Raw genomic sequence first — 15,048 nt, 5'->3', positions numbered from 1 at the left:
ATGTTATGTTAAACATTACTTTGAATGCACTAAGGGTTTGGAGGTGAAAGTGTAGGGGGGTTGGGTTGGGTTGTTTGTGGGAAGAGACCAAACAGCGAGGTCATCGGTCTCATCAGATCAGGGAAGGAAGTCGGCCGTGCCCTTTCAAAGGAACCATCCCGGCATTTGCCTGGATCGATTTAGGGAAATCACAGAAAACCTAAATCAGGATGGCCGGACGCGGGATTGAACCGTCATCCTCCCGAATGCGAGTCCAGTGTGCTAACCACTGCGCCACCTCGCTCGGTGTACGGGGATTACATTCATAATTCTTATTAGATCACAAAATGACAGCTATACCTAGTCACCTACATCAATCAGAATGATGAATATGTGACAATATTTTAACCATAAAATTTTTTGCCCATTACATATTCTACTGCCTGCAAAAGGAATTCACGATAGTCATTCACATCTTTCTAAGAAAATCTGATCTAATCCAGTATCATTTCAAACTGTGTACTGTTGTCAGAAATACTGCACTGATGCTTTGTTTTTGCATTGCTGATAACTGCCACTTCTCAATCCTCTGACTGCTCTAGACATGTTAAGGCACACCACCTTGACCATCCCCTATGTGTTCCCAATTTGTTGACAAGGGCTGCGGTGTGCTCTGGAGGTGTTAACATGCTAAGCTGTATTATTTTCCTGAATGATTCCTAACTTTTCTGTTAGGCCTTCTCAGTTAGTCCAAGGTCCACTCCACTGTGGGTTTACAGAGGAAGATACAGGGAGTGGACAAAAATATGGAAGCACAGTGAGAAATGCATACTTGAACATAAGTGCAGATGGTAGTCAAGCCTGCAGGTTGTGCCATTGTATCTGATCACACATGACACTTTTATAATGTTCTCAATTCGTTGCAAGTGTCAGTCATGGTAAGCCAGTGTTCTGTGTAATTGTGACTGCATTATGGATGCTTTCATAACCAGGTAGCGAAACTGTTCAGTGTTTCAAGAGGCATCATATCGAAGATTTATATCGCATTCAGAGAAAGTGGGAAAAACATCATCCATTAAGTCACGACATGAATGAAAGTGTGTATTGAGTGGCTGTGATGGACAATCATTGAAGAGGATTGTGATGAAAAATAAGCGAACAACAGCTACAAAAATCACTGTAAAACTGAATGTCACACTTGCAAACCATGTGAGCACCAAAACAACACAAAGGGAGCTCCATAAGCAGGGAAATGCAGGGTGAGCTGGAATCCCAAAACCACTCATCAGTGATGCAAATGCCCATAACAGGAAAACATGATGCTGAAGCCATAAAACCTGGACTCTGGAGCATTTGTTGGATGAGTCACATTTCACAGTGCTTCCAACTTCTGGCCAAGTTTATTTTCCAAGAGTGAAACATGATAGGGGTTCGGTGATGATTTGGCCAGCCATATCAGTGTATCCTATAGGCCCCATGGTTACTCAGTAAGTTCACAATACTTCCAAGGATTATGTGACCATTGTGGCTGTCAGGTCAATTCCGTGGTGCAATGCTTGTTTCCAAATAGTTATGCTGTGTTCAAAGATGACAGTGCACCTGTTCACACAGCCTGCATAGTGAAAGACTGGTTTCATGGGCGCGGAGGTGAATTGCCACATCTTTCCTGACCACCACATTCACCACATCTGAATATTTGCGGTCTACTTTGGAGAGAAGGATGCATGATCACTATCCACTTCCATCATCATTACCTGAACTTGCCACTATTTTGCCAAAAGAATGATATAAGATTCCCTTGAAAACCATACAGGACCTGGATTTATCCATTTCGAAACTTCGAAACAACTGGAAGCTGTTTTGGGTGCAAATACTTTTCCTATACCGTATTAAGCAGGATAAAGTGTTGTGTTTTTGGTGTTCCCATATTTTTGCCTACTCCTTGTATAATGGAGAGTCTCATTAAAAGTGCCAGTGGAAATGGACTCTTTGACTGTGATGATAGTGATGACTCTTCGACAGAACCACAGCACAGCAGTCCAGATCCATGTCTGTTTCTACAGGAGATTGTAAGAAAATGAGAATAACACACTTCAGCAACTCATTAGATGAAAGGAAGTAATTTTCATCTTGTAGTGCATGAATTGATGATTCAGCTGTGAAGTGTGTATTAGGACAAGATACCAGTCTTCTGTCATTTTTCCTGGTATTTGTAATTTTTTCTGGTATTTGTAATCGAAGGTCTGATGTCACCTATAGCAGATTAGACCAATAGATTTTATTTATAGACATAAGACAGAATCAGTGCAGTTTCATTTGTCAAGATGGAAAGAATTGGGATATGTGGAACTGTAGTCATTTGTTGTCTGCTTGTGGGAATTTGGGGAAAAGGGGCAAAACTCATAAAGTCATATTTGAACATCTTTATGATACAAATTGGTATTCGAGACCGGCCTTTTCTCTACTTTCACAATCATGCAGTGCTGGAAAACTAGGAGCAAGGGGCAACATGCCAAAACTACAGGACAAACTAAAACAATGCAAAATCAAATTTATTTACACTGGTATACCATTTGTCATGAAATTGTGCAATGAAAGAGAAGTGTCGACAACCTGTGACACCACAGAAATGTTTGGGGGGGAAAAAAAACTGACAAAGACTGATGAAACCACAATGTCTTGCAGGTTACAAGTTAAGTACAGGGGCAGTCAACCATACTGATGTGCTATTGAGATTAGTGAAATCAATGTGGAATACAGTGAAGTGTGTAACTCACCTGATCTGTAAATTCACCTTAAATGATCCCATAATCTGTTGTTTTAAATTACTCTCATGTAATTAATGGGTTTGACTGACAATTGACAAAGTACATACACTACACTGTAGCACATTCTTTTCAATTCCCTCATATTTATTGGAACACAATTATATTTTTATGGTGATCTGCTTTTTAACAGTCAAGGGTCTTAATACTTAAACCAGGTAGGCCAATTACACTTGTTAACAAAGTCTCACATTTCACTGGTTGAGATTAGAGTACTGACATCCCAAATGATGTTAATGTAATGTTTGATACCCACAGACCAAGTACATGTTGTAAATTTGCAACAGATTCACAAGAGAGGTAACCATGGACTGACAGAGGTGTAAACATTTTAATAATTAAACAGGGATTGTAACATGAGATGTATTTTTGGATAACTAACCCAGGACTGACGTTGATAGTAAAACAAAGATGTAGACATTGCAGATGACTATTACCAACTGTCTGAAGCATTGTGCTACACAGTTACTTATAGATGAGCAAAAAAATCAAAATCAGAATTTGGTTTTACTTATTAATTAAGAACATGAAAAAGAGCAAAAGATAACACAATATCATAACAAGCAAGAGAATGTTGGTTCAACTTGAACCATAACTTTTATTGCCAGAAACAAGACAAATTTTTACTGTTTCATATAAATAATTTCTATTTCTGTAGGTATTCCAAGGCCCTGCCATAAATTATTAAACCATGAAATTTTCCAAACCAAATACTTAGCAAACTTACAAGGTGTTCTAATAGAAGTGGGCATTTTTGAAAATCAGAGCTAGAGAACTATGAGACTGAATTGTGGATATAGTCCACAAGTTAAGACTGGAACATTCTAGAACACTAGAACTTTGGTTATGACTAATTTTTTTAAACAGAAAGGGTTTTGAGCGTGGGAGGTGGAGGGAGCAAATACTTGTGGGGGAGAATGAGGGCATTGAAATGAACTGTACCAATTTAGCCAGAAACATGTATTAGTTCACTGTGGATCTAAATGTTTTTCTAATGAACCTTAAATTATGACTATTTTTATACGAAAAATAAAATTTACATTGATGTTAGGATTTTTCCAAGAACATCAATTTTTTTTCTTGGGCCTGTACATTTAAAATGCTCTTGCTCTCCACATAGTAGTAACAGCACAAAAAATGTTGAGTTCCATCTGTCTCTGGTAAGTGATCTGGTTGAAGCTTATTTCACACCATGGTGAAGGCAGAGAAAGACGCTCTGATGATAGTGATCCTCTACTACTTACTGGCAGAAATTTTCCAGACTCAAAGAAAGGTATGCCACCAGGGGATAGATGCACAGTCCACTAAAAACAAAGTGGGCTGAGAAACCAGTTACAAATACAAAACCCGCACATATTACTACAGAACATGCACTGTATCACTACATTGTGCTGTGTTTCGAAGCTTATGATACAAATAAAAATATAGATAGTTTTAGCTTTGCCAGTCCAAAGCCTGGGGAAAAAATGATGGAAAAATATACATAGTAGGTATAAAATGTATTCACTTAAAGAGTTCCCAACTTTTAAAACTCTCTCCAGGGGAAGTACTGCATTGACATACACAAAAACTTCACAGATTTCAGGTGCTGGAATATCTATTTTGTGTGTGGAGTACAAAAATTAAAAACACAACTTACAATGTTTCAGTGAAACAAGAATATACTTAAATGTCTATTTACAAACCACAAATATTATTGGGAGACCAACAAAAAGTAATACAACTCTTGATGATTTGGTATTGAAGATTGCCTGGAGACATTTTTTGGGTTTGTGCTCAAGAAATAATGGTAAGCTTGCAAAGAGTTTTGTGGCATACAGATGTCATCCCTTCCCAGCTGTTTGTAGTGGAGCTTTTTTTGTGGTACAGATGAACAGGAATGGTTAAACACTTCTGAAGTTATAGTCAAAAAAAGTTTACACCAAAGGAAGCTTAACTGGAGACAACCAACCATTTCAGTGTTGCAGAAAGTGATATAAAATTAAAGCAACCTTTTGGTTATCCACTAGACAAGACAGTGTCTGTGCCTTACTAACACTCTTTATACAGTGTACTTATAAAAGGTAGACCATCTGTCTGCAATGGAGCACTCGTTTTTCTCTACAGAGTTTCCACAAGTTTCCCCAAGTGAGATTCTCTGATATTTCCCTGATTTTCAGACAAGTTTTAGCATTTTTCTCTGACAAATAATGAGATCTCAAGAGAAAGTAGAGACATAAGTTGAGAAAAAAATGTAAGGACTTCTATATTTCTCCCCTGTGCGAGCAAAAATCTTAAGTACTAACATCAACATCTCTCTCTTTTTATGGAGAAAGCAAGCCAAAATGGTATATGTGTTTTATTAAGACCACCATTGATATTTTATTTCAATAAAATGAAACACATCTTGTGACAAAAATACGCATTTCCTTGGAGTCACAAGGTAGATTTGAAATACCTTTGCACTTATTTCAGAAATAACCTCAGAAAAAGTAGGTCTCTTGAAAGAATTGTATAAGAAAGGTAAGAATTGTGTAAGCCAACAGTATAGGTCACTGCCACAAAAATGTTGGTTGTACTACGTTCGTAATTGTTGGTTATTACCCACTGTTTTATGCCCATTATTTTACAGGTATTGTGTTGTTGGTGCCCCCCCCCCCCCCCCCCCCCCCTATGGTTTGTCATAGGCTAATAAACTGTGTCAAAAACTACTGGAACAATAGTTGAGACAACACTTAATGACCTTGAAAGTATGTTGAGTAATTCAGCAGAAGAGAAGCTGTGAAGCTTTAAGTGACAAATAACTTATTTGCTCATTGTATTTACATTTTACCACTACTGCATAGATTCGAGAGTGACAAACAGAATTGCCATTGTGCCCTCCAATAAATATTCGGCACATGGTGATAAAGGCCAGGTGGGTAACTCAGCTGCAGGTACCAGCCCAAAGCAAGGCACATCTGCAAAGAGTTACACATAAGATTTATGTTTTTTGTGGCAGTAGTTGATAACTTTTTAAGTGATCCCTTCATGAGAAGAAGAGGGCAGATAACAAATCCAACAGGATCATTGGAAACAAAGAGAGGAAGTGCAAAAGCACATTGTTGGCAGAGTGAGAGGGAGTTCCAGAGGAACAATACCAGAGACCTGTACCAAGCTATCAGATTGCAGATAACTTCCTATTTAGCCAAGACACTTCACTTCCAAGAAATGAAGACAAAATCGCTTGGCAACATAAGCAGAATATTTCAACGAACTCGCCAACTTGGAGGAACCAGAAGAGAAACTGCACATTGAATCTAGGCCTGTTACTAAGGCAGATAGTCTCACACCAATTAAAGACAAGATATAGATGATCATTTTTAACTTGAATCCAACAGAGAAGCAAGGGATAATGGTACCATCGGGAACTGTGAAAATATACAGATGAGGATTGAGCCCTGATTATTCATTTCATAGCCAATACCTGTGCAGCAGGAAGACTTCCATAGGACTGGATCTCTGCTGTCAACTGTCCACTACACAAGCAGGGACACTTGTCAGACCTTAACATTTATAAAGAGATGTGCCTCTTTATATCGCCATACAGAATCTTCTCCAAGGCATTACTTACTAGAATGGAGGGTCAACTAGACTCCTGCGTAGGAGACCATTAAGCCGGATGCAGGAAGTCAAGATGATGTTCAGAAAAGGTCCTGAACTTCAAAACCATTTTCACTTACAGTAACTTAGGAAGACTCATCTTAAGTAACAATGTTTGCCAACCTCCAAAAGCTCTGACTTAGTAAACAAAAGTTCCTCTTCCAGATGCTAACTGAACTGAGCCTAGACAACAAGATATAAAATAAAGTTTAGAGAGGAACTGTGTACAAGGGAAGAATTGGTGTTAGACAAAGAGGTGGCCTGTTACTCTTCAACTGTTTACTGCACAAACTTATTCGTAAATAGATGAAACACTTACAGAGCACCCTGTATTGAGAATCTATTGCAAATAGGGCCAATTGGTATCCCACTGCCTAACCTCGACAGATGACCTCACTTTCAGCATCCAGCATAGAACAAGCTGCTTACCAACTCTCTTCACTCAACCACATAGCAGCTAAGTAGAATTGAAGTGTTCCATCAATAAGACAGTGTTCATTACCAACATCAGAGATGTACCCAATGTCGTCCCATTGGCCAACACATAGATGCACCAGAGAATGGATAATCCTGAAAATAAATGAGGATTTGCATATTGACTGTCGGCACACCAAACTGGAGAGATTAACAGATCTAAATCCCTTTTCCTCAACCTAAAACTCCAACACTATAACACCATAGTGAGTCCTTCAGCATGCATGCCTCAGAATGATTGAACATGGTAAGAAAGAGATAATGCAGGAAATGAGAACTAAAGGATAGAAAGATTCTGACAAAAGTAATGACCCCCCCCCCCCCCCCAGTTGGTTGGTTGGGAGAATAAAGGGTCTGTCTGAACTACAGGGTCATCAGTCCCTCATCAATGAAGATGATGGTACATTTATCAAGCACACTAAGGAATTCTACCAACATCTAGAGTGCATTAAAACAACAATGAGAAAGAGGTTAATACAGACATACTGTGTTGCAGGACAAATGGAGAATCATGTCATAGGTGTCTTTGTATACAGAGAAAGTGACAAATGCCATGTGGACAAGATTAGTAAGCTAATACTTTGGGCACCTAGAAATTGACCACAATGACATTCACAAGAGAGATAAGTACAGATGCTCATCAGAACATCAGTCTCTCCATTCACTCACAGCAATAACAGTGTGTCTGGGATCTGAAGTGAAATTTACTCAAGAACAGAAAAACACCCACAGCTCCAGGAGCAGAGAGTAATGGGCTAAGAGGAAAGCTCACCACAATTGAGAACTACATGGCCCACCATAGTCCTAAACAAAATATAATAATAAAGGAAAGATGTACAGATACAGCAAAAGGCAATTCTTATCATGCCCTAGAAATGAACTAAAACTTAAAAGTGATAATTCAAGATAAGGCAGGATGTAGGCAGCGAAGGTAAGGCAAACAGGAAAGGAAGAAGGAAAAAAGGTAATATAAGTGAAAATTATGTGAATAATAAAAATTTCTTTGCACCCACCCCCACGTCACCTCCTAGAATTCATTTAGTTACACGATGTTGAGAATTGTAAAGTACAGAAAAATCTTTTGTAAATTTTGTCAAATTGTAAGTATATCCTATATTGACAAAATATACAGCTTGGTTAAAAGCACACGAGACTTTTAAAAGACCATTCTTTTCCAGGACATATTTAACTGTTATGCAATAGGCATGAGTATGGCTTTATTGAGGACAGCTTCTTCATCTCCCAGTACCTACTGCAACCTACATCCTTCTGAATCTGCTTGATGTATTCATCTCTTGGTCTCCCTCTACGATTTTTACCCTCCACGCTGCCCTCCAATACTAAATTGGTGATCCCTTGATGCCTCAGATCATGTCCTACCAACCGATCCCTTCTTCTGGTCAAGTTGTGCCACTAATTTCTCTTCTCCCCAGTTCTATTCAATACCTCCTCATTAGTTATGTGATCTACCGATATAATTTTTAGCATTCTTCTGTAGCACCACATTTCGAAAGCTTCTATTCTCTTCTTGTCCAAACTATTTATCGTCCATGTTTCACTTCCATACATGGCTACACTCCATACAAATACTTTCAGAAACGACTTCCTGACACTTAAATCTATACTCGATGTTAACAAATTTCTCTCCTTCAGAAACGTTTTCCTTCCCATTGCCAGTCTACAATTTATATCCTCTCTAATTCGACCATCATCAGTTATTTTGCTCCCCAAATAGCAAAACTCCTTTACTACTTTAAGTGTCTCATTTCCTAATCTAATTCCCTCAGCATCACCTGGCTTAATTCGACTACATTCCATTATCCTCGTTTTGCTTTTGTTGATGTTCATCTTATATCCTCGTTTCAAGACACTATCCATTCCATTCAACTGTTCTTCCAAGTCCTTTGCTGTCTCTGACAGAATTACAATGTCATCAGTGAACCTCAAAGTTTTTATTTCTTCTCCATGGATTGTAATACCTACTCCGAACTTTTCTTTTGTTTCCTTTATTGCTTGCTCAATATACAGATTTAATAACATTGGGGAGAGGCTACAACCCTGTCTCACTCCCTTCCAAACCACCGCTTCCATTTCATGCCCCTCAACTCTTATAACTGCCATTTGGTTTCTATACAAATTGTAAATAGCCTTTTGCTCCATATATTTTATCCCTGCCACCTTCAGGATTTGAAAGAGAGTATTCCAGTCAACATTGTCAAAAGCTTTCTCTAAGTCTACAAATGCTAGAAACGTAGGTTTGCCTTTCCTTACTCTAGCTTCTAAGATAAGTCGTAGGGTCAGTATTGCCTCACGTGTTCCAATACTTCTACGGAATTCAAACTGATCTTCCCCTAGGTCGGCTTCTACTAGTTTTTCCATTCGTCTGTAAAGAATTCGTGTCAGTATTTTGCAGCCGTGACTTATTAAACTGATAGTTCGGTAATTTTCACATCTGTCAACACCTGCTTTCTTTGGGATTGGAATTATTATATTCTTCTTGAAGTCTGAGGCTATTTCGCCTGTCTCATACATCTTGCTCACCAGATGGTAGAGTTTTGTCAGGACTGGCTCTCCCAAGGCCGTCAGTAGTTCTAATGGAATGTTGTCTACTCCCAGGACCTTGTTTCGACTCCGGTCTTCCAGTGCTCTGTCAAACTCTTCACGCAGTAGCATATCTCCCATTTCATCTTCATCTACATCCTCTTCCATTTCTGGAATATTGTCCTCAAGTACATCGCCCTTGTATAGAGCCTCTATATACTCCTTCCATCTTTCTGCTTTCCCTTCTTTGCTTAGAACTGGGTTTCCATCTGAGCTCTTAATATTCATACAAGTGGTTCTCTTTTCTCTAAAGGTCTCTTTAATTTTCCTGTAGGCAGTATCTATCTTACCCCTAGTGAGATAAGCCTCTACATCCTTACATTTATCCTCTAGCCATCCCTGCTTAGCCATATTGCACTTCCTGTCGATCTCATTTTTGAGACGTTTGTATTCCTTTTTGCCTGCTTCATTTACTGCATTTTTATATTTTCTCCTTTCATCAATTAAATTCAATATTTCTTCTGTTACCCAATGATTTCTAGTAGCCCTCGTCTTTTTACCTACTTGATCCTGTGCTGCCCTCACTACTTCATCCCTCAAAGGTACCCATTCTTCTTCTACTGTATTTCTTTTCCCCATTCCTGCCATTTCTTCCCTTACGCTCTCCCTGAAACTCTGTACAACCTCTGGTTTAGTCAGTTTATCCAGATCCCACCTCCTTAAATTCCCACCTTTTTGCAGTTTCTTCAGTTTTAATCTACAGTTCATAACCGATAGAATGTGGTCAGAGTCCACATCTGCCCCTGGAAATGTCTTACAATTTAAAACCTCGTTCCTAAATCTCTGTCTTACCATTATATAATCTATCTGAAATCTGTCAGTATCTCCAGGCTTCTTCCATGTATACAACCTTCTTTTATGATTCTTGAACCAAGTGTTAGCTATGATTAAGTTGTGCTCTGTGCAAAATTCTACCAGGCGGCTTCCTCTTTCATTTCTTACCCCCAATCCATATTCACCTATTATGTTTTCTTCTCTCCCTTTTCCTACTACCGAATTCCAGTCACCCATGACTATTAAATTTTCGTCTCCCTTCACTATCTGAATAATTTCTTTTATTTCGTCATACATTTCTTCGTCATCTGCAGAGCTAGTTGGCATATAAACTTGTACTACTGTAGTAGGCGTGGGCTTCGTGACTATCTTGGCCACAATAATGCATTCACTATGCTGTTTGTAGTAGCTTACCTGCATTCCTATTTTTTTTATTCATTATTAAACCTACTCCTGCATTACCACTATTTGACTTTGTATTTATAACCCTGTATTTGCCTGACCAAAAGTCTTGTTCCTCCTGCCACCGAACTTCACTAATTCCCTCTATATCTAACTTTAACCTATCCATTACCCTTTTTAAATTTTCTAACCTACCTTCTCGATTAATGGATCTGACATTCCACGCTCCGATCTGTAGAACGCTAGTTTTCTTTCTCCTGATAACGACGTCCTCTTGAGTAGCCCCCACCCGGAGATCCGAATGGGGGACTATTTTACCTCCGGAATATTTTACCCAAGAGGACGCCATCATCATTAACCATACAGTAAAGCTGCATGCCCTCGGGAAAAATTACGACTGTAGTTTCCCCTTGCTTTCAACCGTTCGCAGTACCAGAACACCAAGGCTGTTTTGGTTAGTGTTACAAGGCCAGATCAGTCAATCATCCAGACTGTTGCCCCTGCAACTACTGAAAAGGTTGCTGACCCTCTTCAGGAACCACACGTTTGTCTGGCCTCTCAACAGATACCCCTCAGTTGTGGTTGCACCTACGGTACGGCTATCTGTATTGCTGAGGCACGCAAGCCTCCCCACTAACGGCAAGGCCCATGGTTCATTGGGAGGGGGGGGGGGGGGATTCATATCCTGCCATTCAATTTAGGTTTTCCATGATCTACTCTTAAATTACTCAGTTCAAAGGACACAGCTGATTTCATTTCCATGACACTGTCATCTATGAAAATTTTGTTAGAGCGGGTATTATGGTACAATGTTTACAAAAGCCTGATTGGCATACATCTTGTTGTAGGTTATTTGTAATTGAATAGCTATTAACAAGATCAAGAATTATTTATGACTTCCTTGATAAATTAAATTGCAGTGTAAGGTTTTACTATGGAATATGAGTATTGCTATTCTCATATTTTTGGGTTGAGATGTTACAAATACTATAATTGAGCTATTAGTGGAATTCCTTGTTTTGATGCATATTGTATGGCAGTAAACTTTAAGTTAATGTCACATCAATGTATAACTTCCATAGATGGCACCAATAAACATCATTCATAATTTTTAAAATTTTACTATTGGTAAAGTAATAATACATTAACGTTGCCTTCATTTCACATCAGAAACTTTCATTCTTCTTTATTTACATTCTACAAATAATGTGGAAACTGAACTGGACTGCCTTGTCTGCTGCTGACCGCTACACAGTAACTGTCCAAAAAGTGAAAACATCTGCACTTATACACTACAAATGAGATTTACACCTCCAGAAATAATCTAGGCCTGATAAAAACAATGACACCGACCAAAGTTTTATGCTACGAAACCAATCGTAGAAGAAAGCAGGTATTGCATTTTCCATCTCTGAATCACCAATAAATTTTGATGCGAGTAGGGAAGGTGGGAGAATTTCAGTTTTTTTAGTATCATCAGTAAAATGTAGAGTCTGCAAAAATGGGAACACATTGTAATTTAGTACTTTTTGATATGCCCCTCTCTCTCTCTCTCTCTCTCTCTCTCTCTCTCTCTCTCTCTCTCTCTCTCTCTCTCTCTCTCTCTCTCCCTCCCTCCCTCCCTCCCTCCCTCCCTCCCTCCCTCCCTCCCTCCCTCCCTCCCTCCCCTCCCCTGGGGGAGAAGGATCAATTAATACAGAAATGTCTTGAAACAAATAACAGACTTTCTTGACAGTACACATACACTATTTGCATGCTAGTCCTGTAATTTTATATACTTTAATCTGTTTTGTACTCCATGCTTTCTGATACTGTGTTAGCTGACGTAAGTACCTGCAAAGGATATTTATGACTAATTCTGGATAAACTTTTGTTTCAAATTTCAGACCATGTGCCCAGTATGCTTGGATCGTTTAAAAAACATGATATTCCTCTGTGGTCATGGTACATGTCAAATGTGTGGTGACCGCATGTCAGAATGTCCAATTTGCCGTAAACAGGTTGAGAAACGGATTCTGCTGTATTGAAAATCACATCACAGTTCAAGCCAGTAACTGCAGTATATGGTAATTTAGTTATTAAACTACATCTAACAGGAAAGAGAAGACCATCACTTGCATAGTATGTAGATCCTTGCATTTATTTACTTCTCGGCATGCAGCAAGATATGTTTGTGGTGTATGTTCCAACCAACATATGAGTCTCAACTTAGGAAAAAAAAGGAAAGAAGATAAAAAAAAAGGGAATCTGTTGAAGGGTCCCCAGACAATAACAGCTAAATGCTTAATGTAGGTTGATTCTTAAAAAGAGTCAACCTACATTAATTGTACACAGCCACAGCCTCACCATGTTAGTTTTAGACAAAATAGCATAGAGCTAAATGAGCTAAATGCTTGCTCACATACATACAGGTAATAAGTGTGTCTTGTCTCTCCTGTTACGTAATATTTAAAAAGTGTGATGTGATAATTGATTTCAATTTGAGTATGCAAAATGATCTAATTATGAAGCATGTAATTTGTCCCAACATTTGGACTTTTAGTAAAATGATGCCATTAATATGAAGGATTTTCTGGCCTTCCGGCAGTATTCTTCTTCAACAGTGACATTTGTTATGTGTCCAGTTAAATTAAGGTCTTTCAAAAGATGTTTGTTGTTACAAAAAACCCAGCTTAATTACTCACTTTTCACTTAAAGGTCGAAAAGGTTTTCAGTAAGTAGAGAGAAATAACTGTTCACATTTGTTTCCAGTTATATAGATCCTGTCTATTCAGGATAAACTAAAATGATTATTCTTGCAGCTAAGTGATATTTATGGTTTACCATGGGCATAAATATAGCAATAACAACAATAGGATGTGTAATTCAATCAAACAAAATATGATTATCAACAAAATTTTGCAATAATGTGGCTTAAGTGAAAGAATAATATCACAACCACAACCAAAATAGCTACAGTCTAGAAGCAGAATCAAAAGCTACTCATCCTTAGTTCCTCATGAGAACTGTTAAATTATATATATATTCTTCATGGTGGTAACTCGTACCTCATTGTTGTACTGAAGTGATTATTCCATTACTTTGTTCTAAAAAATATCCAATTTTTCTGTGGAATGTATTATTCCAGTTAGAAAGAGATGTTTTTGCATTTCAGGCAATGCAAAAAAATTTGCTACCTCCAACAGGCACTTTAAAAGTTTATGGCCGTAAAATTACTTATTTTAATTCTGTGACAAGTGAAACAAGATTCAGCTAAGTTAGCAGTGATATGTCACAAGCTTTGAAATGATCTTTTCCATAGTCAAGAAACTAAGAATTACAGAATGATTGATAAAATAATCATCAGAGTTGATTATTATTGCAATGTCTAAAGTTTTGTGAATGAATTCTGTAATTTATATTGTTCATTTGCTGCAAACAGTTCAGACAGAAGTTCTTCTGTCACTTAATAGTGTCTTAATAATAAAATTTTTCTTTATAAGAGTAAGTAGTAAAATTAAAACAAAAAAAAACATCACTCTAATTTGTCATGTATGACTATCAGATCTGAAGACTAACTTTTTTTTAATTCACTGTAAGCATTTTGTGTTAATTTAACAAATATATTTGAATTTCATCTGGTAACTACATTGGTTTTTATCTGTCCTTTCCTAATACTGTCCCAGTCAGAATGTTCTCACTCACTTTTGTTTTTATCTCTCCTTTCCTAACATTGTCCCATTCAGAATGTTCCCACCCATTTTAAATGACTTGTATGGCAACTGTGCACTTATTCTATTAAGGCTCTCACAGATGTAACTCCTGCAACATACTGTTAACAAATACGACACAGCTTAGTCATTAGGTTGGGGGAACAACCGTCCACATCAGTCTTGAGCAACCATTTTTTAGTTGTATTTTACTTCTATATTCATTATCACTCTTTCTTCAGTTTTAATTACTAATCACATGAAAACACAAGTATTCACAATACATTCAAATTTGCTAATAAAAAAGTGTGAAACATTTCTATTTATAATGATTGAACAATAATTTTTCATTTAACAGTCAGGTATTTTGCTATTCTGTATCACATTTTAACATACTTTTTATTTTTAGTACTCGTTGCATGAAAGTATGTTATTTAAAAAAAATATGATTTAATATTTAAAAATAAACGCCAAATTCAAGTCACCATTACAGGACTCCGATGCTATGCCCTTAGTTAATGGATTTAAAATTTCCAAATATTCAATAATAAGTTATGTTTACTTGAGAATTGCGTTGCACTGCTTTGGGAAACTGATGTCCTATAAAGTATAAAGGAAATTGAAGAGGACCAATCCGTAAGGTCCCCTTCATAATAATAAATGACTCAGATATTTTGTACAGA

General features: G+C 37.7%; 1 protein-coding gene across 3 annotated transcripts in view; it reads left to right on the top strand.

Moving 5' to 3' along the window:
- The window catches only part of LOC124798153 (E3 ubiquitin-protein ligase MIB1-like), a 78,019-nt gene extending 65,069 nt beyond the window's left edge, over positions 1-12,950 (top strand). For all 3 annotated transcript variants that reach the window (XM_047261435.1, XM_047261433.1, XM_047261434.1), the window contains exon 9: positions 12,563-12,950. In XM_047261435.1, coding sequence (XP_047117391.1) covers positions 12,563-12,703 — 141 coding nt within the window. In that variant the 3' untranslated portion in view covers positions 12,704-12,950. The remainder of the gene's footprint in view (positions 1-12,562) is intronic.
- Positions 12,951-15,048: the final 2,098 nt, after the last annotated feature.

The sequence above is a fragment of the Schistocerca piceifrons genome, chromosome 5 (genome assembly GCF_021461385.2).
Source record: "Schistocerca piceifrons isolate TAMUIC-IGC-003096 chromosome 5, iqSchPice1.1, whole genome shotgun sequence".
Taxonomy (NCBI): domain Eukaryota; kingdom Metazoa; phylum Arthropoda; class Insecta; order Orthoptera; family Acrididae; genus Schistocerca; species Schistocerca piceifrons.
This window is presented reverse-complemented; position numbering and strand designations above follow the sequence as displayed.